General features: G+C 45.5%; 1 protein-coding gene across 2 annotated transcripts in view; it reads left to right on the top strand.

Moving 5' to 3' along the window:
- LOC126259294 (atrial natriuretic peptide receptor 1-like) overlaps window positions 1-26,074 on the top strand; it is a 1,315,450-nt gene that overhangs the window by 1,168,444 nt on the left and 120,932 nt on the right. For both annotated transcript variants that reach the window (XM_049955955.1, XM_049955954.1), the window contains exon 14: window positions 11,645-11,816. In XM_049955955.1, the coding sequence (XP_049811912.1) occupies window positions 11,645-11,816 (172 nt within the window). The remainder of the gene's footprint in view (window positions 1-11,644; window positions 11,817-26,074) is intronic.

Here is a 26,074-nt window from a genome sequence, read left to right as displayed (position 1 = left end):
AAACTAAAGAAACTGCAAAAAAGGTATGATTTTAAGGAGATGGGACCTGGATAAATAGAATGAACCAGAGGTTGTAGAGAGCTTCAGAGAGAGTATTATGGAACTATTGACAAATACAGAGCAAAGAGATACATTAGATGAAGAACGGGTAGCTTTGAGAGATGAAATAGTGAAGGTAGCAGAGGATCAAGTAGGTAAAAAGACGAGGGCTAGTAGAGATCCTTGGGTAATTGAATGTAAGGAGAAAATATAAAAATACAGTAAATGAAACAGGCGAAAAGGAATACAAACGTCTCAAAAATGAGATGGACAGCAAGTGCAAAATGGCTAAGCAAGAATGGCAAGAGAACAAATGTAAGGATGTAGAGATATATATCACTGCCTACAGGAAAATTGAAGAGAAAAGGAAACCACCTGAACGAACATCAACAGCTCAGATGGAAAACTAGTCCTAAGCAAAGACAGGAAGGCAGAAAGGTAAAGGAGTATATAGAGGGTCTGCACAAGGGCGATGTACTTGAGGGCAATATTATGGAAATGGAAAAGGGCGTAGTTGAAGATGAAATGGGAGATATGATACTACGTGAAGAGTTTGACAGAGCACTGAAAGACCTAAGTCGTAAAAGGCCCCCGGAGTAGACAACACTCCATTAGAACTACTGACGGTCTTGGGAGAGCCAGTCATGACAAAACTCTACCACCTGGTGAGCAAGATGTATGAGACAGGCGAAATACCCTCAGACTTCAAGAAGAATATAATAATTCCAATCCAAAAGAAAGCAGGTGTTGACAGGCGTTAAAATTACCGAACTATCGGTTTAATAAGTCACGGCTGCAAAATACTAACACGAATTCTTTACAGACGAATGGAAAAACTGGTAGAAGCCGACCTCGGGGAAGATCAGTTTTGATTCCGTAGAAATGTTCGAACACGCGATGCAGTACTGACCCTAAGATTTATCTTAGAAGATAGGTTAAGGAAAGGCAAACCTACGTTTCTAATATTTGTAGACTTAGAGAAAGCTTTTGACAATGTTGACTGGAATACTCTCTTTCAAATTCTGAAGGTTGCAGGGGTAAAATGCGGGGAGCGAAAGGCTATTTACAATTTGTACAGAAACCAGATGGCAGGTATAAGAGTCGAAGGGCATGAAAGGGAAGCAGCGGTTGGGAAGGGAGTGAGCACGGTTGCAGCCTATCCCCGATGTTATTCAGTCAGTATATTGAGCAAGCAGTAAGGCCAGCAAAAGAAAAATTTGGAGTAGGAATTAAAATAAAAACTTCGAGGTTTGCCGATGATATTGTAATCCAGGCAGAGAGTGCAAAGGACCTGGAAGAGCAGTTGAAAGGTATGGACAGTGTCTTGAAAGAACGTTTAAGATGGACATCAACAAAAGCAAAACGATGATAATGGAATGTAGTGGAATTAAATCAGGTTAGGGAATTAGATTAGGAAATGAGACACTTAGACGAGTTTGGCTATCTGGGAACAAAATAACTGATGATGGTCGAAGTAGAGAGGATATGGCAAGGAAAGCGTTTCTGTAGAATTGAAATTTGTTGACATCGAGTATAGATTTAAGTGCCAGGAAGTCGTCTCTGAAAGTATTTGTTTGGAGTATGGCCATATATGGATGCCAAACATGGACGATAAATAGGTTAGACAAGAAGAGAATAGAAACTCTGGAAATGTGGTGCTACAGAATGCTGAAGATGAGATGGGTAGATCATGTAACTATTGGGGAGGTACTGAGTAGAACTGGGGAGAAGAGGAATTTGTGGCACAACCTGACTAGAAGAAGGGATCGGTTGGTAGGACACATTCTGAGGCATCAAGTGATCACAATTTAGTATTAGGGGGAAAGCGCGCAGGGTAAAAGTCGTAGAGCGAGACCAAGAGATGAATACACTAAGCAGATTCAGAGTAATGTAGGTTGCAGTAGATTCTCGGAAACGAAGAAGCTTGCACAGGATAGCATGGAGAGCTGCATCAGAGTCTCTGGACTGAAGACCACAACAACAACAAGAACCTCCTTGTATAAATGGGATGCGGACTATAAATGAAATTCACCCTTTGTCTCTCCACCCATCTGAGTGCAACTACATTCAGTGTTAATCGTTTTTTCAGACTTCTGGAACAAGTGGTGATGCATTTTTCCATTGACAAAGAAACGACAATAATGCCTTTGTGAAGGGCTAAAACGTACGTTTTAGTTACTCAACATCTTGATATTTCTCTCACTCTGTAAACTGTATGCAAACTCGCCCCTTGAGTTACAGAAATTTGCATTGCAGCGCAAATACGATAATCGATGTAACAGCGTTGAGTACAACGCTATTTCAGTGTTTTCGAAGACAAGAGTTTAAACACAAGTTCGTAAAATTTGATTAATGTTTTACCTTGCTAATCAAATGAACTAGTCATGCAATTCAAATGACTTCTCTACAAATGAGACGTTTACGTCAATAAAATCTGAGAATGCAGCGGAATATTTCCGCAAACTGAACGTTTAAATTGCTCAGTACTTGCTTATCGGAATGAGTGCGTAATCACTATGCATATACATACAAGAAAATAACCCGAATATTTAATTATTCTTTGAAAATTACAGCCAATCATCTGCGTCAGTACAACAGATTAGATTTCAAGAGCCATATTATACGAAAATGAATATAATAATGTAGCAACATTTTAAAACTGTGACTGTTTAATACAACGCTACTGGTTCAAATGCTTTAAATCTTTCCTCTTTTATGTCTCATTTTACACATAATGTCAGCATATATAAAATATATTTGCGACGTAATATTTTTATTTCTTGTTACATTACAGATTTAAATGTAGAGAAACAGTGTTAGAGGAAGGCTGATCGGCCGTTGGTGTTGCATCTTTGTATATTTCGCGTAAGGGTCATGGGAATCAGAAAATGGCTCTGAGCACTATGAGACATAACATCGGAGGTCATCAGTCCCATAGAACTTAGAACTACTTAAACCTAACTATCCTAAGGACATCACACACATCCAAGCCCAAGGCAGGATTCGAACCTGCGAGCGTACCGGTCACGTGGCTCCAGACTGAAGCGCCTAGAACCGCTCTGCCACAGCAGCCGGCCATAGGAATAAGATAAGAGAATGGGGCACAAACAAGGTGTTGCAAAGTTTTTGCATAATACTTCTAGAGGTGGTAGGCACGTCATTGGAACACCTTTTGTTACAGTCTAAACGTTCTATGACACTTCTCAGAGGCGTTAGGTGTCTTTCAATTGAATTGTCTTTCTCTGGGACGACAAGATTTCCCCAGAAGAGCACGGTGATCTATTAGGTTGGTGCGTAAGTGCGTTGCGTTTTTCCACAGGTTTAATAAACACAACAGACACACATAACAGAAACTTTAATCACCAGTAATATGTTATCCTTCACTATTTACATCAGCCTGCAAATGCTGAGGTACCTTTCCGATTCCGCTACTGTAGAATTCGCGAGTTTTCAGGCGAAGAAGTCGAGATTTATGTTCGGAGCGTATTTTCATCCGGAAACGAAATTCCTTGAAGGTTGCTCAACAGAGAGCGCAAAATGTTAATATCCGAGGGCGCAAGATCACGTTAAATAAGGTGGCTGCGGAATGACTTCCTAACCCATCTCCTGTATAGAGACATTAGAAGGCGGGCGGGTGTTGCCATGGAGTAGCATCACTTCACGCTGTCTTCTAGTCGTTGGTCTTGGACTGTGTCTGTAAGAGGGATGAATGAAGATACAAAATATTTGTTATTTTTTAATTTAATAAAGAAATTTTTAAATCCTATAATTTACAAACTACACTCCTGGAAATTGAAATAAGAACACCGTGAATTCATTGTCCCAGGAAGGGGAAACTTTATTGACACATTCCTGGGGTCAGATACATCACATGATCACACTGACAGAACCACAGGCACATAGACACAGGCAACAGAGCATGCACAATGTCGGCACTAGTACAGTGTATATCCACCTTTCGCAGCAATGCAGGCTGCTATTCTCCCATGGAGACGATCGTAGAGATGCTGGATGTAGTCCTGTGGAACGGCTTGCCATGCCATTTCCACCTGGCGCCTCAGTTGGACCAGCGTTCGTGCTGGACGTGCACACCGCGTGAGACGACGCTTCATCCAGTCCCAAACATGCTCAATGGGGGACAGATCCGGAGATCTTGCTGGCCAGGGTAGTTGACTTACACCTTCTAGAGCACGTTGGGTGGCACGGGATACATGCGGACGTGCATTGTCCTGTTGGAACAGCAAGTTCCCTTGCCGGTCTAGGAATGGTAGAACGATGGGTTCGATGACGGTTTGGATGTACCGTGCACTATTCAGTGTCCCCTCGACGATCACCAGTGGTGTACGGCCAGTGTAGGAGATCGCTCCCCACACCATGATGCCGGGTGTTGGCCCTGTGTGCCTCGGTTGTATGCAGTCCTGATTGTGGCGCTCACGTGCACGGCGCCAAACACGCATACGACCATCATTGGCACCAAGGCAAAAGCGACTCTCATCGCTGAAGACGACACGTCTCCATTCGTCCCTCCATTCACGCCTGTCGCGACACCACTGGAGGCGGGCTGCACGATGTTGGGGCGTGAGCGGAAGACGGCCTAACGGTGTGCGGGACCGTAGCCCAGCTTCATGGAGACGGTTGCGAATGGTCCTCGCCGATACCCCAGGAGCAACAGTGTCCCTAATTTGCTGGGAAGTGGCGGTGCGGTCCCCTACGGCACTGCGTAGGATCCTACGGTCTTGGCGTGCATCCGTGCGTCGCTGCGGTCCGGTCCCAGGTCGACGGGCACGTGCACCTTCCGCCGACCACTGGCGACAACATCGATGTACTGTGGAGACCTCACGCCCCACGTGTTGAGCAATTCGGCGGTACGTCCACCCGGCCTCCTGCATGCCCACTATACGCCCTCGCTCAAAGTCCGTCAACTGCACATACGGTTCACGTCCACGCTGTCGCGGCATGCTACCAGTGTTAAAGACTGCGATGGAGCTCCGTATGCCACGGCAAACTGGCTGACACTGACGGCGGCGGTGCACAAATGCTGCGCAGCTAGCGCCATTCGACGGCCAACACCGCGGTTTCTGGTGTGTCCGCTGTGCCGTGCGTGTGATCATTGCTTGTACAGCCCTCTCGCAGTGTCCGGAGCAAGTATGGTGGGTCTGACACACCGGTGTCAATGTGTTCTTTTTTCCATTTCCAGGAGTGTATTTCAGTAGCCATCACAAGTTGTAGGACATTTAAACAAAATATATCACATAATTTTATATTTATGAGTTAAACATAAAATACTAATTGTATGTTATATGTGAATAAAACTAAGAAGGAAGTCGTTAAATTTTAAAGAATGTGTCATGAAAGTAGATCTACTATTGTTTACCTTCGCATTTGTAAGTTTTCGCTACTAGTGGTGTCACATCCAGCTTACATGTCACTGTGCACTTGGGCACCTGTGACGCCCTGCCCAGTTTGACTCCACAGGTGGCTTCTTGTGTAGCTTGGACCTTTGCACCTCACACTGGTCCTGAACACACGTGACTTGCAAGCCACAAATTTAACTCCTTTAGGACAAACCAACAGCTGATATAATGACAACCAATGAAATCTAAAGTTTTATATGCCACCTGTGATTCTTGAAATTATATTTTTTGTCAGGTTGCCACACTGATGCAACAAAGTGTGATAATTTAAGGAATTGTCAGTCTCCTTCCTTCTTCAACATAATTTCTGAGAATAGGAAATAGTGATAAAGAGACTACAAAGCTTTTCGTCACAGCATTTGAAACCAACTATGGCACTGGCTAGGTCTACGTCCACATCAGATGTTGACAGTAAATGTCAGCAGTGATGGTTCCGCCTCGGGAAAGCAATCTGCAGTACGCCACACCATCACTGTTCCATCAGATGCATAAGATTTATCTTTTGAGATGTGCACAGATCGTTGTATAGGGAGTTGCTGCTTTGTGCTGCTAGTGGCACCACTATGAGGACACATATCAGATTTGCTTTAAATGTGCATTGTAACCGTCGTGAACATTAGCTGCCATTGTGATTGTACGTGGTGAGTTGATGTTAGTCAAGAATGCATTTGAGGAGAAACAGACGCCATTATCAGCACCTACAGGGTGTTTCAAAAATGACCGGTATATTTGAAACGGCAATAAAAACTAAACGAGCAGCGATAGAAATACACCGTTTGTTGCAATATGCTTGGGACAACAGTACATTTTCAGGCGGACAAACTTTCGAAATTACAGTAGTTACAATTTTCGACAACAGATGGCGCTGCAAGTGATGTGAACGATATAGAAGACAACGCAGTCTGTGGGTGCGCCATTCTGTACGTCGTCTTTCTGCTGTAAGCGTGTGCTGTTCAGAACGTGCAAGTGTGCTGTAGACAACATGGTTTATTCCTTAGAACAGAGGATTTTTCTGGTGTTGGAATTCCACCGCCTAGAACACAGTGTTGTTGCAACAAGACGAAGTTTTCAACGGAGGTTTAATGTAACCAAAGGACCGAAAAGCGATACAATAAAGGATCTGTTTGAAAAATTTCAACGGACTGGGAACGTGACGGATGAACGTGCTGGAAAGGTAGGGCGACCGCGTACGGCAACCACAGAGGGCAACGCGCAGCTAGTGCAGCAGGTGATCCAACAGCGGCCTCGGGTTTCCGTTCGCCGTGTTGCAGCTGCGGTCCAAATGACGCCAACGTCCACGTATCGTCTCATGCGCCAGAGTTTACACCTCTATCCATACAAAATTCAAACGCGGCAACCCCTCAGCGCCGCTACCATTGCTGCACGAGAGACATTCGCTAACGATATAGTGCACAGGATTGATGACGGCGATATGCATGTGGGCAGCATTTGGTTTACTGACGAAGCTTATTTTTACCTGGACAGCTTCGTCAATAAACAGAACTGGGGCATATGGGGAACCGAAAAGCCCCATGTTGCAGTCCCATCGTCCCTGCGTCCTCAAAAAGTACCGGTCTGGGCCGCCATTTCTTCCAAAGGAATCATTGGCCCATTTTTCAGATCCGAAACGATTACTGCATCACGCTATCTGGACATTCTTCGTGAATTTGTGGCGGTACAAACTGCCTTAGACGACACTGCGAACACCTCGTGGTTTATGCAAGATGGTGCCCGGCCACATCGCACGGCCGACGTCTTTAATTTCCTGAACGAATATTTCGATGATCGTGTGATTGCTTTGGGCTATCCGAAACATACAGGAGGCGGCGTGGATTGGCCTCCCTATTCGCCAGACATGAACCCCTGTGACTTCTTTCTGTGGGGACACTTGAAAGACCAGGTGTACCGCGAGAATCCAGAAACAATTGAACAGCTGAAGCAGTACATCTCATCTGCATGTGAAGCCATTCCGCCAGACACGTTGTCAAAGGTTTCGGGTAATTTCATTCAGAGACTACGCCATATTATTACTACGCATGGTGGATATGTGGAAAATATCGTACTATAGAGTTTCCCAGACCGCAGTGCCATCTGTTGTTGAAAATTGTAACTACTGTAATTTCGAAAGTTTGTCTGCCTGAAAATGTACTGTTGTCCCAAGCATATTGCAACAAACGGTGTATTTCTATCGCTGCTCGTTTAGTTTTTATTGCCGTTTCAAATATACCGGTCATTTTTGAAACACCCTGTAACTGAGTTGATACTAGGTTGTGTAGTAGGGCTATGAAAGCTGGATGTTCCTTCTGAGATACTGTAAAAAGACTTCACAGGAATTTAGCCACTGCACATGGGTGCTGGCAGCGGTGGTCACGAGAATGTACAGTTGCAAAAAGACCCGCCTCGGGACGGCCACATACCACTACTGAGAGGGGAGACCATCGTGTTTGGCGTGTGGATCTGTCGCATCGTACTGTATCTGCAGTACCAATTTGATGAGCTGTTGGCACCACAGTGACACAATCAAGTGCTCCTAATCGGTTACTCGAAGGACAATTCCGGGACAAACACCGTGTACTGTGCATTGCGCTGACCCCAAACCACCGCCCACTTGCGATTTCAGTGGTGTCCAACGAGACCTCATTCAAGGGCAGGGTTGAGCTATGTTGTATTTTCTGATTGAAGCCGGTTCTGACTCGGTGCTACTGATGGCCGTGTGTTGGTTAGAAGGAGGCCGCCTGAGAGCTGCAACCAACCTGTATGCGTGCTAGACACACTGGACCTACACTTGGAGTTATGTGGTCTATGGAGCAACTACGTATGGCAACAGGAACACTTTGTGATCGCAAAACTGTACATCAGTCCGGTGACTGGAGCCGTTGTACTGCGATTCATGAGCAGCAGTGCAGAGGGTGTTTTCCAACAGGATAACGCTCGCCCACATGCCGCTGTTTTCGCCTAACATGCTTCACAGACATGTTGCCTTGGCCTTCTCGATTACCAGATCTGTCTCCAATCGAGCATATATCGGACATTGTCGGATAATTCCAGGGCCATCCACAACCAGCAGTAACCATCCTTGCATTGACCGATCGAGTGCAAGAGGCATGGAACTCCATCCCATAAACTGACATCCGCTACCAGTACTTCACGTTGCATTCACGTTGACATGCTTTGATTCACCATTGTGGCGGTTGCACCTTTTATTAGTGTACTAGCGTTTCATATTTGCAATGGCTTATCTCGCACTAATATTAACCTGTGACTGCTATGTTGATCACTTAAATTTGTAACCAAGACAAACGTATTTTCTTCACTCCATAATTACTGTTTTCCGTCAGTCTATGTCTTTCCCTGTAAACACTATGTGATCAAAAGTATCCGGACACCTGGCAGAAAACGAGTTACAAGTTCGCGGCGCCCTCCATCGATAATGCTGGAATTCAATATGGTGTTGGCCCACTCATAGCCTTCATGACAGCTTCCACTCTCGCAAGCATACGTTGAATCAGGTGCTGGAAGGTTTATTGGAGAATGGCAGCCCATTTTTCACGGAGTGCTGCACTGAGGAGATGTATCGATGTCGGCGTTCCAAAACATTCCAGAGACGTTCTATAGGATTCAGATCAGGACTCTGTGCAGGCCAGTCCATTACAGGGATGTTATTGTCGTGTAACCACTCCGCCACAGGCCGTGCATGATCAACAGGTGATCTATCGTGTTGAAAGATGCAATCGCCATCCCCGAATTGTTCTTCAACACTGGGAAGCAAGAAGGTGCTTAAAACATCAGTGTAGGCCTGTGCTGTGATAGTGCCACGCAAAACAACAAGCGGCGCAATCCCAGTGCATGAAAAACACGACCACACCATAACACCACCGCCTCCGAACGCTGGTAGATGACGTTCACCGGTCATTCGCCATACCCACACCCTGCCATCGGATCACCACATCGTGTACCGTGATTCGTCACTCCACACAACGTTTTTGCACGTTCAATCGTCCAATGTTTACGCTCCTTACACCAAGCGAGGCGTCGTTTGGCAATTACCGGCGTGATGTGTGGCTTATGAGCAGCCGCTCGACCACGAAATCCAAATTTTTTCACCTCTCACCTAACTGGTATAGTACTTGCAGTGGATCCTGTTGCATTTTGGAATTCCTCTGTGACAGTCTGAACAGATGCCTGCCTATTATACATTCCGACCCTCTTCAACTGTCGGCGGTCTCTGTCAGTCAACAGACGAGGTCGGCTTGTACGCTTTTGTGCTGTACATGTCTCTCCACGTTCCCACTTTACTATCACATCGGAAACAGTAGATTTAAGTATATTTAGGAGCGTGGAAATCTCGCGTACAGACATATGACACAAGTCACACCCAATCACCTGACCACGTTCGAAGTCCGTGAGTTCCGCAGAGAATCTGCTGTCTCACGATGTCTAATGACTACTCAGGTCGCTAATATGGAATAACTGACAGTAGGTGGCAACACAATGCACCAAATAAGAAAAACGAATGTTTTGCGGGGTTTTGCGGATACTTCTGATCACATAGTGTATGCTGTCCTACATGGCTCCTTTTGTATCCTTAAAAGTTACACTCCTGGAAATTGAAATAATAACACCGTGAATTCATTGTCCCAGGAAGGGGAAACTTTATTGACACATTCCTGGGGTCAGATACATCACATGATCACACTGACAGAACCACAGGCACATAGACACAGGCAACAGAGCATGCACAATGTCGGCACTAGTACAGTGTATATCCACCTTTCGCAGCAATGCAGGCTGCTATTCTCCCATGGAGACGATCGTAGAGATGCTGGATGTAGTCCTGTGGAACGGCTTGCCATGCCATTTCCACCTGGCGCCTCAGTTGGACCAGCGTTCGTGCCGGACGTGCAGACCGCGTGAGACGACGCTTCATCCAGTCCCAAACATGCTCAATGGGGGACAGATCCGGAGATCTTGCTGGCCAGGGTAGTTGACTTACACCTTCTAGAGCACGTTGGGTGGCACGGGATACATGCGGACGTGCATTGTCCTGTTGGAACAGCAAGTTCCCTTGCCGGTCTAGGAATGGTAGAACGATGGGTTCGATGACGGTTTGGATGTACCGTGCACTATTCAGTGTCCCCTCGACGATCACCAGTGGTGTACGGCCAGTGTAGGAGATCGCTCCCCACACCATGATGCCGGGTGTTGGCCCTGTGTGCCTCGGTCGTATGCAGTCCTGATTGTGGCGCTCACCTGCACGGCGCCAAACACGCATACGACCATCATTGGCACCAAGGCAGAAGCGACTCTCATCGCTGAAGACGACACGTCTCCATTCGTCCCTCCATTCACGCCTGTCGCGACACCACTGGAGGCGGGCTGCACGATGTTGGGGCGTGAGCGGAAGACGGCCTAACGGTGTGTTGGACCGTAGCCCAGCTTCATGGAGACGGTTGCGAATGGTCCTCGCCGATACCCCAGGAGCAACAGTGTCCCTAATTTGCTGGGAAGTGGCGGTGCGGTCCCCTACGGCACTGCGTAGGATCCTACGGTCTTGGCGTGCATCCGTGCGTCGCTGCGGTCCGGTCCCAGGTCGACGGGCACGTGCACCTTCCGCCGACCACTGGCGACAACATCGATGTACTGTGGAGACCTCACGCCCCACGTGTTGAGCAATTCGGCGGTACGTCCACCCGGCCTCCCGCATGCCCACTATACGCCCTCGCTCAAAGTCCGTCAACTGCACATACGGTTCACGTCCACGCTGTCGCGGCATGCTACCAGTGTTAAAGACTGCGATGGAGCTCCGTATGCCACGGCAAACTGGCTGACACTGACGGCGGCGGTGCACAAATGCTGCGCAGCTAGCGCCATTCGACGGCCAACACCGCGGTTCCTGGTGTGTCCGCTGTGCCGTGCGTGTGATCATTGCTTGTACAGCCCTCTCGCAGTGTCCGGAGCAAGTATGGTGGGTCTGACACACCGGTGTCAATGTGTTCTTTTTTCCATTTCCAGGAGTGTATTTGCTGATGTCTTGATGCATTTCATATCGTAGTCTTTCTTCCAGTTTTTGTCTTGCGTATATCACTGATTCTGCAGAGAACCTCCTCATTTCTTATCTTCTCAGCCTGCTCATTTTTCAGCTTCCTCTCCCACTCTTTGCCTTTGCTGAAGTGCTTGCGGCCGTGTTGCAGAGATCGTGGAGAACGTGAAGAACGGCGGCAAGCCGCTGTTCCGGCCGACCATCAGCGACAGCTCGTGCGAGGACGAGGTGGTGGGCCAGCTGATGCGCCGCTGCTGGGCCGACGACCCCGCAGAGAGGCCCACGTTCCAGGAGCTCAAGGCGGCCATCCGCAGGCTCAACAGGTACCGTCAGCCTCTACCCCTACATCTACATCTGTTCTCTGCAAAACACCGGAAGGCGCAGAGGGTACGACCCACCGTACCGATCATTAGGGTTTCTTTCTGTTCCATACACCTATGGAGCGCTGGAATAACCATTTTTGGACTGCGTCTGTGCGTGTGGTAATTACTCTAATCTTAATCTCACGATCCCTGTGTGAACGATACCTGGGGGATTGTAGTATATTCCCAGAGTCATCAATTAATACCAGTTCTTGAAACTTTGTTGATAGATTTTCTCGGGATAGTTTACGTCTATCTTCAAGAGTCTTTCAGTTCAGTTCTTTTCAATACCTCTACATCTACATCTACATTTATACTCCGCAAGCCACCCAACGGTGTGTGGCGGAGGGCACTTCACGTGCCACTGTCATTACCTCCGTTTCCTGTTCCAGTCACGTATGGTTCGCGGGAAGAACGACTGCCGGAAAGCCTCCGTGCGCGCTCGAATCTCTCTAATTTTACATTCGTGATATCCTCGGGAGGTATAAGTAGGGGGAAGCAATATATTCGATACCTCATCCAGAAACGCACCCTCTCGAAACCTGGACAGCAAGCTACACCGCGATGCAGAGCGCCTCTCCTGCAGAGTCTGCCACTTGAGTTTGCTTAACATCTCCGTAACGTTATCACGCTTTCAAAATAACCCTGTGACGAAACGCGCCGCTCTTCTTTGGATCTTCTGTATCTCCTCTGTCAACACGTCCTGGTACGGATCCCACACTGAATAGGAATACTCAAGTATAGGTCGAACGAGTGTTTTGTAAGCTACCTCCTTTGTTGATGGACTACATTTTATAAGGACTCTCGCAATGAATCTCAACCTGGTACCCGCCTTACCAACAATTAATTTTATATGATCATTCCACTTCAAATCGTTTTGTACGCATACTCCCAGATATTTTAGAGAAGTAACTGCTACCAGTGTATGTTCCGCTATCATATAATCATACAATAAAGGATTCTTCTTTCTATGTATTCGCAATATATTACATTTGTAATCTCTACTACGGATTAAACATCACGGTGAGCGTCAACACCATTGCACCACGAATCAAGCAAGTACACCACTGGGCCCTATGTGGGCTTTTGCTGTTTCCTGCAGAAATGAATACTTTAGCTGATTATTTGCCCAATTTTAAAGTCAGTTAAATTTCGACTACAACTGGATTCATGCAAAACAAAAGTGTATGGAATCTTAAGGCACTTAACTGCTAAGGTCATCAGTCCCTAAGCTTACACACTACTTAACCTAAATTATCCTAAGGACAAACACACATACCCATGCCCGAGGGAGGACTCGAACCTCCGCTGGGACCAGTTTCATGCAAATTGCAGTTTAAATGTAGTAGATGTTCCTAAAACGCCGATGCACGCGGTATGGTTTACCATTGCTGCAACATGACGTAATGTGCTGCCCGCTCACTCCTCCTCTCCTCGCACTGTTGTAGTTCTCGGCCAAGCTGGTATCGCCGTCCCCTCACCAACCCTTCCATAGTGCTGCGCTTGATTGACTGTGAAACACGGACTCCAACGTCTTCTAGGTCGCAAGTCCTAAAAATGGTTCAAATGGCTCTGAGCACTATGGGACTTAACTTCTGAGGTCATCAGTCCCCTAGAACTTAGAACTACTTGAACCTAACTAACCTACAGCCATCACACACATCCATGCCTGAGGCAGGATTCGAACCTGCGACCGTAGTGGTCGCGCGGTTCCAGACTGAAGCGCCTAGAACCGCTCGGCCACTCCGGCCGGCTCGCAAGTCATATGTAACAACACCAACTCGTACGTAAATAAAAGACGGCAACGACGATTCAATCCAGTTCCCGAATTTTCGGTCATCCCATGAACTACTGAAATCCGTTGGCACTATCTCCATCACGGATCTCGCCACTTTAATTTATTCTCAAAACAACAAATGCAGTCAGTTTAATGTGATTTATTTTGTTTGTTACAAATTTCAGTCAGGATTAATTTTCCTTATTGTTTCATCTGAATGTCACCATGATGTTCTAAAACTGATTAAAATTTAGCAATGTTTTTAACCCGCTATTCGAGTACGTGAAGAGTGACCGAATTTTTCACTTGCGACCCACTTAATAAATCACCCTGTACAGCCCCATCTCCCTGACACTGGGTGGACCAGATCAGCGACATACTTTGACAGGTGGTAGTATGGAATGAGGACGCTCTGTGCCGAATCGGAGAGGAAAGGAATATGTAGAAAACACTGTTAAGGAGAAGGGACAGGATGATAGGACATCTGTTAATACACGAGGGAATGACTTCCGTGGTACTAGAGGAAGCTGTAGAAGGCAGAAACTGTAGAGGAGAGTGGAATAAATCCAGCAAATAATAGAGGACGTAGGTTGCAGGTGCTACTCTGAGAAAAGGTTAGCACAGGTAGGAATTCGTGGCGGGCCGCACCAAACCACTCAGATGACACAAAAACGTATGGGCCAAAACAAGAAAATGGGCTCCAAAATGCGTACCGTATAAGCTGTGAGCCCTTGTTCACTAGGTGTTTCACAGTAGCGAGGGTGAACAATTCTTTTGGTCTTCAGTCTTCTGACTGGTTTGATGTTGGCCCCTACGAATTCCTCTCCTGCGCCATCCTTTTCATCTCAGAGTAGCACCTGCAATCTACGTCCTCAATTATTTGCTGAATGTATCCCAATCTCTGACTTCCTCAACAGATTTTACCTTCTATAGCTCCCTCTAGTACCATAGAAGCTATTCTCCGATGTCTTAATAGGTATCTTATCGTCCTATTCCTTCTTCTTGTCAGTGTCATCCAGAGATACTTTTCCTCGCCGATTTTTCGAAGAACTTCCTTATTCCTCATCTTATCAGTCAATCTAATTTTCAACATTTTTATGTACCATCACGTCTGAAATGTTTCTGTTCTCTTATTTTCAGGTTTTGCCACAGTCCACGTCTCACTAATATACTGTGCTGTGCTTCAAACGCTCATTTTCAGAAATTTATTCCTCCAAAAAAGACGTATGTTTGATATTAACCTATTTCCCTTGGCCAGGAAAGCCCTTTTTGCTGGTCCTGAACTGCTTTTTATGTCCTCCTTACTCCGTTATCGTTCCGTTGATTTTTAAATTTTTATCCCACGGTCACCTCCCCGTCGGCAGTCCCCTCCCACACATCCAAATGGGGGAGTAGTCCGGAATCTTTTCTCAATGTTGAGATCATAATGACACCTTTTCAATTACGGGCCACATGCCCTGTGGATACACGTTATGTAATTTAATGCCTTCTGCATCCTTATGCCGTTGATCATTTGTGATTCTTCCGCTTTCTAGGGGCAGCTTCCCATCCCAAGGGAAAGAGAGTCCCCTGAACTTCTGTTCGCTCGTCCGCCGTTAGCAGAATGTGGGTGACTTCTTATTCCAGAAGTCCTCGACTGCCATTGCTTACGATTTTTATTCAGAACTTAAGCAGTGGCGGGGCTGGAAACCGGGACCGAAGACGTTTTGATTACTATTGAAAGAGGCTAACCTCCCCCCCCCCTTCTTTTTAAGGGATCTTACCTTCCCGTCTCCCAAAAATTGGGGTGGGGGCAAAGTGGGCAGGGGTCGCAACCCGACGTTTGGCCAGCATGTCCCTTTCCCTCTGCCCAGAAGCCAAGAAAAGTGTAGGGAACATAGAGTACAAGTACAAAGAAAATCAGTTACTTATTTATCTATTTCCTTTTTTATAAATTATTATTAATATCACCGAGAATATCAGGAAATCGTCGTCGCGAGGAGGAGGGAGCGGCAAGTTGACAGATTTGGCGAAGCTATAGACGTATAGTTTTGCGGAGAAGAACATTCCTACGAACAGAGAATAACTAGTTCTAAGGGTGGAAAAGTCATGGCTCAAACCCGCATTGCAGTAACACTCCCACCGAGCGAGGTGGCGCAGTGGTTAGCACACTGGACTCGTATTCGGAAGGACGACGGTTCAATCACGTCTCCAGCCATCCTGATTTAGGTTTTCCGTGATTTCCCTAAATCGTTTCAGGCAAATGCCGGGATGGTTCCTTTGAAAGGGCACGGCCGATTTCCTTCCCAATCCTTCCCTAACCCGAGCTTGCGCTCCGTCTCTAATGACCTCGTTGTCGACGGGACGTTAAACACTAACCACCACCACCACCACCACCAGTAACACTCCAACTCTGGGGTCATCAGAAGGGGTACGGCGTTGTCTCTTCCGTTTCCTCGGCGACCGTTCCTTCCTAACACGTTTTTCAATAATGGATGGTGGACGGCTACGTCCGACATGTGGCTAGATGGCAGAAAAGCAGAGGTCAGTACATCTCCATGATCAACAATCACGGGGTCGGGAGGGACGGTTTGCGTCTTCTGACGGCCATAGTCCGTTGGTACTACCACAGGCGGCAGTGTAGTTGAGACAGGCGAAACGTCTATCTCATTGTCGAGAGGAGGCGACACCGGTGCCAACTAATTCAAAGTGGGTACAACAGGAAGTCCCGCCACGGACGCATAAGATAGGGTAACACAGTGGGCACTGCAGGGAGAGAGCGACGTCTCCGATGGGCTTCTGAATCAGTCTACGTCGGAGACGTTCACAATGGACATGGCATTCCTGGCCACAACCTGAACAAGTGTGCCGCTGGTCATCGTACGTAACGACAACTCTGCAGCAGGCAGCTCCCAAGTAGGAAGGCACTTGCTCTCTCAGGTCAGTTTTGATCTGCAAGGCACCATTGAGGACACGATGACGTCCGAAGGCACCTTAAACGGGAGTTTGGAAGCAGCGTGATCAACCACGACAGTTCCATGGATCGAAAAATGAATTCCGAGAACAGCTCGCGGCGGGACACGCATTTCGTCCCTTATAAACTGTTCAACTTCATACGCTCGGGTCGTTCATGATCCAAAGGAAACGTTAATTTAATTATGGCTTTGCGATGGAAAATGCTATGATGGTCGGTGAATTCGGACGCAAAGACAAACCGCTACGCGCAAGCAAACAAACGAGCGCTGGCTCGCAAGCAGCGCAACAAGCGATACGCAAAAAAGGTGTGCTCGCTCACCATTACCCATTGACCACGGGTGATCATAGGGTATGCATATTACAGCCCATGTTGCTGTTTTGGTCCACACCACCACGTCTGAAAGTTTCTCGGGGTGGGGGGGGGGGGGGGGCGGGGGTGGTGGTCGGGGATTCCATAACCGCATGAACCGAAAAAAACTATGGGTGTTTGTCTTTCAAATACTGTCATTCTTTAATGTTATTCTCGGCCATTTAACACTACTTATAATTACGTCAACCCACATGTGGAGAAATGAACCTGATAATAAAATAAGAGAAGTCGAAAACTGCACTGTAATATTTATGTGTTTGTTTTTTCCGCTCACTGTTGGAGAGTAGAACGGTTTAGAAGTACTCTGAAGGGCAAGGGTGTTTGATTAACCCTCTACCAAGCGCTCAATAATGAACTGTACACTGAAGTGACAATGGAAATGAGTGGAAATGAGCGTATGGCATTGTTGGCCGGGACGCCCCATTCGGGGAAGTTCAAAAGCCGCCAAATGCAAGTCTGATTGCAGTCGACGCCACACTGGGCAACATGCGTGCCGGTGATAAGGATGAAATGATGAGGACAACAGAACATATAGTCCACGAGCGGAGAAAATCTCCAAGACGAGCGGGAATCGAACCCGGGCCCGCTTGCACGGGAGGCAAGCACGTTACCACCCTGCCAAGCAGGCGGACACTGCAGTGACAAAAGTTATTGGACGGATTCGAATATCGTCTTGGATGTCCCTTTGGCCATCTTAGTGCAGCCTGGACTCAGCAAGTCGCTGGAAGTGCCCTGCAGAAATATTGAGCCATGCTGCCTCTATGGCCGTCCATAATTGTGGAAGTGTTGCTGGTGATGAACTGTGTGCACGAACTGATTCTCGGTTATGTTCCTCAAATTTTCGATGGAATCCTTGTCGGGCGATCTAGATGGCCAAATCATTCGCTTCAACTATCCAGAATGTTTTTCAAACAAACTGCGAACATCTGAGGCCAGGAAATATGACAATATTGTCAGCTGTAAACGTTCGATTGTTGTCTGGCAATATGGAATCTATGGATGGCTGAAAATGGTTTCCAAGTAGCTGAAAATAACTATTTCCTGTTAATGGTCCATGTAAACACCATTTTGGAGCCACCACCAACTAAACAGTGCTTTGTTGACAACTTCCGTCCGTGGCTTCGTGGGGTCTGTGCCACACTCGAAAATTTGGAAATTTGTGGTAAGTTCGTATGGGACCAAACTGCTGAAGTCATCGGTCCCTAGCCTTACACACTACTTAATCTAACTTAAACTATCTTACGGGACCACAGAGACATACATACCCGTGGGAGGGAGGGAGGACTCGGACCTCCGACGTTGTGGTGGAGAGGGGGCCACGTGGCTACCCCAAGCGGCCACCCTCGAAACCTACCATCAACTCTTACCAACTGAAAAAGGGACTCATTTGACCAGGCCACGGTTTTCCAGTTGTCCAGGTTCCAGCACATATGACCACAAGCCCAGGAGAGGTACTGCTGTCGTGCTGTTAGCAAAGGCTTCCGCGATGGTCGTCGGCTGCAATATCCCATTAACGCCTTATTTCGCAACATTGTCCTAACGCATACGTTCGTCATACGTCCCACACTGATTCCTGCGATTACTTCACGCAGTGTTGTTTATCTACCAGCACCGCCAACTCTACAGAAAGGCCGCTGCTCTGTGACGTTGAGTGAAGGCCGTCGGCTACCACGTTCTCCGTGGTGAAAGGTAATGCCTGAAATCTGCTATTCTCGACGCACTCTTGACTCAGTGGATCTCGGAATATGGAATTCCCTAACGATTTCCGAAATGGCATTTTCCTTATGCCCAGCTGAAGCTACAATTTCGGGTTCAGACTTGTTAATTCTCGTCGTGTGACCATAATCACGTCGGAAACCTTTCCACATGAATCGCCTGAGTACAAAATAGAGCTCCTTCAATGAAACACCGTTTTATACCTCATGTACGCGGTACTATTGCCATATGTATATGTGCATATCGCTATCCCATGACTTGTGTCGTCTCAGTAAATACACTACTGGCCATTAAAATTGCTACACCACGAAGATGACGTGCTACAAATGCGAAATTTAACCGACAGGAAGAACATGCTGTGATATGCAAATGATTAGCCTTTCAGAGCATTCACACAAGATTGGCGCCGGTGGCGACACCTACAAAGTGCTGACATTAGGAACGTTTCCAACCGATTTCTCATACACAAACAGCAGTTGACCGGCGTTGCCTGGTGAAACGTTGTTTTGATGCCTCGTGTAAGGAGGAGAAATGCGTACCATCACTTTTCCGACTTTGATAAAGGTCGGATTGTAGCGTACCGCGATTGCGGTTCATCGTATCGCGACATTGCTGCTCGTGTTGGTCGAGATCCAATGGCTATTAGCAGAATATGGAATCGGTGGGTTCAGGAGGGTAATACGGAACGCAGTGCTGGATCCCAACGGCCTCGTATCACTAGCAGTCGACATGACAGGCATCTTATCCGCATGGCTGTAACGAATCGTGCAGCCAGGTCTCGATTCCTGAGGCAACAGATGGGGACGTTTGCAAGACAACAACCATCTGCGCGAACAGTTCGACGCAGCATGGACTATCAGCTCGGAGACCATGGCTGCGGTTACCCTTGACACTGCATCACAGACAGGGGCACTTGCGATGGTGTACTCAACGACGAACCTGGGTGCACGAATGGCAAAACGTCATTTTTTCGAATGAATCCACGTTCTGTTTACAGCATCATGATGGTCGCATCCGTGTTTGCGACATCGCGGTGAACACACATTGGAAGCGTGTATTCGTCATCGCCATACTGGCGTATCACGCGGCAAGATGATATGGGGTGCCATTGGTTACTCGTCTGGGTCACCTCTTGTTCTCATTGATGGCACTTTGAACAGTGGATGTTACATTTCAGATGTGTTACGACTCGTGGCTCTACCCTTCATTCGATCCCTGCGAAACCCTACATGTCAGCAGGATAATGCACGACCGCATGTTGCAGGCCCTGTACGGGCCTTTCTGGATACGGAAAATGTTCGACTGCTGCCCTGGCCAGCGCATTCTCCAGATCTTTCACCAATTGCAAACGTGTGGTCAATGGCGGCCGAGCAACTGGCTCGCCACAATACGCCAGTCACTACTCTTGATGAACTGTGGTATCGTGTTGAACCTGCATGGGCAGCTGTACCTGTACACGTCATCCAAGTTCCGTTTGACTCAATGCCCAGACGTATCAAGACCGTTATTACAGTCAGAGGTGGTTGTTCTGGGTACTGATTTCTCAGGATCTATTCACCGAAACTTCGTAAAAATGTGATCACATGTCAGTTATAGTATAATGTATTTGTCCAATGAATACCGTTTATCATCTGCATTTCTTCTTGGTGTAGCAATTTTAATGGCCAGTAGTGTAGAACTAACGTAAATGCACATGTAGGTGTATCCAAAAATTGAAATTTATTTTGTTTAGTAAAAAAATGGCTCTGAGCACTATGGGACTTAACATCTAACGTCATCAGTCCCCTAGAATTTAGAACTACTTAAACCTAACCAACCTAAGGACATCACACAACACCCAGTCATCACGAGGCAGAGAATTCTTTAGTCGTTCCACATGTTGAACACTGAGCTTCATGTATGGTTCAATGTCTTGGACCCAATTCGTAAACCCAGATACAAAACGTGTGCTGAATTTGTGGTAAGATCGTATGGTACCAAATTGCTCAGGTCATCGGAGCCAAAGCCTACGCACTACGTAATCTAACTTAAACTAACTTACGCTAAGGACAACACACACACACATGCCCGAGGGAGGACTCGAACCTCCGACGGGTGGCAGCTGCACTGACCGTGACAAGGCGCCAAGACCGCGCGGCTACCCCGTGCGGCACTGGATCTCGAAACTCAACTCTTGTCATTGCTATTAAGGGCTGAGCTATCTCTGTACTGTTGACGATCCGTCTTCAGAATTTCAGTACTACCAAGAGCAACAAATCTTACATATTCGGAATCTCTCCAATGTGCCTATCTATACGACCAACTCTAATACAAAGATTATCGCGTAGAAATTGATTGACATAGTCTAAGCTTCAGTCTGTTGGAGCTGGGACATACAGTACATAGGAACGTATCCCTCATTCGGTTATATGTATATTGCTGTAACCGTTAAAGGTGTGGTCTGGGTGCAGTTTCCGACTATTATTTTACGGTGTAGACCTCCAGTAGGCGTATCTTTTCGTAATCATAGCCGTGCATTCATAAGGGGTTTTAAGCAACGGTTTCCGATGCCAATTTGCAGAATGGCAACACGTTGTTTATCTGAAGAGTGAATAAAAATAACTTAGAAATTGTACCCTTAAATTAGGAGAAATTTTGGCTACGAGGGCGTCTTCGACCGCTATAATTCGAACTGGCTATTTTCGGACCCAAAATCCTTGCAGTACCGCGATTAATTGATCTCTATTTTTATGGATTTTAATATAAATCATTTAATTAATAAACTCTGTTTCAAGCTTTATTTAGTTGCGCAGCCACCTTTGAACAAAAAGATGAACTACCTTGCAAAGAGCATACAACAAACTTGAATCTACGTGGCCTCCAAAACTGTAATCAGCATCATGGAGTCGCACTATCTTATTTTTGAATCAACTTTTCCTCATTAAAATCAAGGGATCACCGCACATAAAATATGAGCCATGTTGTCAGTCACCTTGTTTCAAAAGAAACTATCCATCTTCTCAGGAAGAAATCGCTGTTTTTCACCAAGTTGAAAGCCTCCTTTTTGTTATTTGCACAATACCAGTAGAAGCAGTATATAACTCTCATCAAACGAGTATATTTTGAGAAATGCAACCCATAGAATGACGGGAGCTTCGACACACTCAAAATGTGTTGTTTTCTATTTAATACTTGTTTCCTGTCAATTAACATTCCCATGGTCGTAGACCTCCAGTAGGCGAACTCGGTGGTATTCTTCTTCACGCTCTTCTGTTGTAACAATGAACAATTGCAAGTGATCGGTAAATACAGGGGATATCAATGTGATTTCATTCTGTACATTTCCTTAATATGTGTTATCACAGGCCGTTAAAGGGTTGTGTGAAGTATACGTCACTACGTAACGTAATCGGACAGAATGAACTATTTTCTCATTCTTATGAGTAGACTTCTACAGCAGTATGTCCTATAACCTTCCCGTTTGTCAGTGTCGAGTTGTTCATGGGCGTGGTGTAACGGCACATAAAGTTTTCACTTGTTGTGACAAACAGTACCGAATAAAATGTAAATACTAGAAATGAGAGGCGAATTTTGTCGAGTTCGTGTGTTCTAGGTCTTATAGAGACCCCTTTGTGCAACTGCAGTCCACTTCCTTTCACGGCACGGGATCCTTAATCAGGTTGCGCCGGTTCTGCGTGTTCCCAACTTCCAAAAGCTGGAGCAGCTTTTCAATTTAGAGCAACGGACTTGGCACAAAAGAGAATTGTTCCTATCTCCGACTCCATCCCACAGTGTTATTGAATTTCCCGAGAAAGAACTTCATACATTTGCTGCAAAAGTAATATCACTGAGGATAATCGGAAAGAAGGGCCATGCTGTAGCAAATACTGGCGGCGTACCTGGAGAAGGTGATTCCAATATAACAGTCACACACTTTTTGTCGCCTGTACATAAATCTGACTGAGAACGAAAAATTTAGAAGTTTTACAAATACCAAACTAATGTGTTACATCTGTTCCTTTGCACTGTCGCTTGGGATATTCCGAACATGCTCTGGAGGCTTGCAGTACAGATGTTTCGTGTTATTTGACTTCGTATTCACCGTCTGGGATACCATTAAAACTTTAATTCCTCTTTTGTCTTTGATGTTTAGTTTGCTGTTTCTGCCATTTTTCCTATCGTGTTGTACCTGATCGCTTTTTCTTTTCTGTATTGGTAGTCTTCTAAATTTACTGTGTTGTTATAGTTATTTCTCGTTGTACAACCTATTGTACTGTATTACTGTTAATTTATTTTTCCATAAATACAGGCCTGTTTCTTTGATTAGCGTGTTGTTATTCATTCTGTTAAGGCTTCGAAAGAAGATTAACCTTCATTTCTTCTGATATTAGCTGTATATTTTGATAGATCACATCATTACTTCTCATTTTTCAATTTAGTGTTGTTTGTGTTTCAGCAACTAATTTTATAAAAATCTGTATTTCAAGTAACACTATTATACCCATTATAAGTCTACAGAGTTTCGTGGATGTTGTCGTTCAAGGTAAAAATGCCCTATGTTATTAGGACGCGTCACATTCCTATTCATTTTTTATTACACAATTGACGTTCCTCACATCTCCTGGCATCCTCTTCAAAATCTTCCGGCGTTCAATTGACTAGGAACATCAAACGATTCTGAAGAAGATACCAGAAGAGAGGGTTACACTTGGAGCATGAAAAGAGAAAATGAGGAGGAACGTGATGCTGGCTAATAAAATACAAGGGTTTTACCTTTAATTATTATTGCATTTCAAGCATCGATATGTATATGAATGCTCCTATCTTCTCACTGAAATAGGGAAGACCAGTTCTAGTATTATTATTATTATTGTTGTTGTTGTTGTTGTTTTTATCGTCGTCATCATCTCCCTCTTCTTTCATTGCTTCCGATCTGAGTGGAGTGACAGGTGATACAACACTGCAAGGATCACTTGCAGCTGGGAATATTTGTGTGTAGCCATTCTTTCTGATTCTGCTACACAACCACGATCATAGCATCTGATGCTTTATTTTACATTATCCCGGAATACGGCAATAATCAGACTTTGCAATTGATTTGAAACTAACTTCCCGGTGGAGCTTAAAACTTTCAACACAGCTCAGAACTAGATGAAAACGGTGTAGTAACTCGCTTTCTTGTCTGGTGTGTGGCGGAGGCTACGTTGCTTATTACTGTCATTTTCTGATGAGCTAGGGACTTATGACTTTGAATATAGCTCGCAAGTGAGTGGCACTGCAGTAATAACTCACTTCCTTGTGTGGTGTGTGGCGGATGGTACTTTCTGTACCACATCTATTTCTCCCTTCTCCTGTTCCAGTCACGAATATTGCGGGATAAGAATGATTGCTGATAAGCCTCCGTGTCAACTTGACCCTTTTCTACTTTTTGCTTTCAATATATTCCCGAGATATAGGTAAGAGGAAGATATATTGACTAGGTGAGGAGAAACTGAAATAAAACCGAAATCTGCCACATGTCTCTGTTGTAATCTCATCAAAATCCACTGAAAAATTGCACACGCGCAAGACTAAAAGGCAAAAAACAATCATTTGTAAACTTTTTTTACTAAAACACGATTTCAAAACGGACTAAGAGATATAAAATAATTTCTCCTCGTCCCGTACAGGTTAATAACTCCATACATATACTCCTGAAAATTTGTGCTTGTGAATTTTTAATAGCTATGACGGTACTTGTAGAATTTGGAAAGGAGAATGTGAGAGACAAGTGCAGTACGTAATAGTAAGGAGTATCGGAAGCAGATGACGAAAAAAATCAGTTCATATCATTTGCAGTAAAATAAAATTATTAGTGACCTAAGTGAAATATTCATGCATCAATTATTTATTGCATGCGCCCCGCGTTTCAGTTTAAATTATATAGCTCTTAAAAATTCACCACCGCACATTTTCAGAAGTATCTTCACGGGGCTAGCAAACTGCATGGAGCTAGGATAAATTATTTTGTACTTTTTAGTCCATTTTAATAACGTGTATTATTAAAAATATTTTGAATTTAAACAAATATATCTTTGCTGGCACGGAAGTGATGAGCTAGCATATCCGAAAAGTGTTAGTGGGACACCACTTAAAAGTATATTTACGGAGAGGCCTTATACCTTTCATCATCCTAAGACGAACTTTATTTACACACTACGGAACAAAGTGATGTGAAATGTACAGAAAGTTGTTCTGCGAAATAATACGAGCAGAATATTACTCTCTATTAGGTATGGAAGTAAGAAACAGCGTAATAAGATAAGTGGGCTGTAGATGAGAGACTTTTGCAGCACACATCAGCACCAAAGCGAGAGGCTGCTCTGGCCGTTCTCTTCAGCCTGGAAAAGAAAGAGATGTGAAGATTGAGTAATTTAAAATCCAAATACCGATTCTGAATTTAAGGAAGAGGACGAATCAGATGGCGGTAGTCATGGGAGTACAGGATGCTGAAAAATCTGATAGGTCATTTTCACCCTGATAACATCTAAGGTCATCAGTCCCTAGAATTAGAACTACTTAAACCTAACTAACCTAGGGACATCACACACGTAGGCGGAGGGTTTTGGGAACTAAACGCTGCTAATCGATAACATCTGCTCTCTATTCCTTTTACCACCGTGAAAGTCGGTTTCGTGGCAAAGCGCATACCTAGGAAACGAGAGGTCGCACTATCGAAAGCTAAACGGAGCACGGAAATTTTCTATCTGCGATTAATCAAGCCTTCACCACTCTGTGATGCGAAGAGTCTGCGGGATCGACGCTTGGCATGAATTCTACATTATACTGTAGGTCCCCTTAGTTGAACAACAAGCGTAGATTCGGAATACGTAAGTGGCTGAAGTGGCGTCCTATTGAAAGACTCGCATCCGGCCGTTGACCCACAAGAAATTATTATTGTTATACCACAGTGAAATTTTGTATAACACACTGATGGAGAAAACCGTAATACCAAAAAATAGTTAAGGTAGAGTAATGAAAGTTCAGGAATAAATTTCTCTAGGTAATATACACTCCTGGAAATTAAAATAAGAACACCGTGAATTCATTGTCCCAGGAAGGGGAAACTTTATTGACACATTCCTGGGGTCAGATACATCACATGATCACACTGACAGAACCACAGGCACATAGACACAGGCAACAGAGCATGCACAATGTCGGCACTAGTACAGTGTATATCCACCTTTCGCAGCAATGCAGGCTGCTATTCTCCCATGGAGACGATCGTAGAGATGCTGGATGTAGTCCTGTGGAACGGCTTGCCATGCCATTTCCACCTGGCGCCTCAGTTGGACCAGCGTTCGTGCTGGACGTGCAGACCGCGTGAGACGACGCTTCATCCAGTCCCAAACATGCTCAATGGGGGACAGATCCGGAGAT

Source organism: Schistocerca nitens, chromosome 5 (assembly GCF_023898315.1).
Source record: "Schistocerca nitens isolate TAMUIC-IGC-003100 chromosome 5, iqSchNite1.1, whole genome shotgun sequence".
NCBI classification, from domain to species: Eukaryota; Metazoa; Arthropoda; class Insecta; order Orthoptera; family Acrididae; genus Schistocerca; species Schistocerca nitens.
This window is presented reverse-complemented; position numbering and strand designations above follow the sequence as displayed.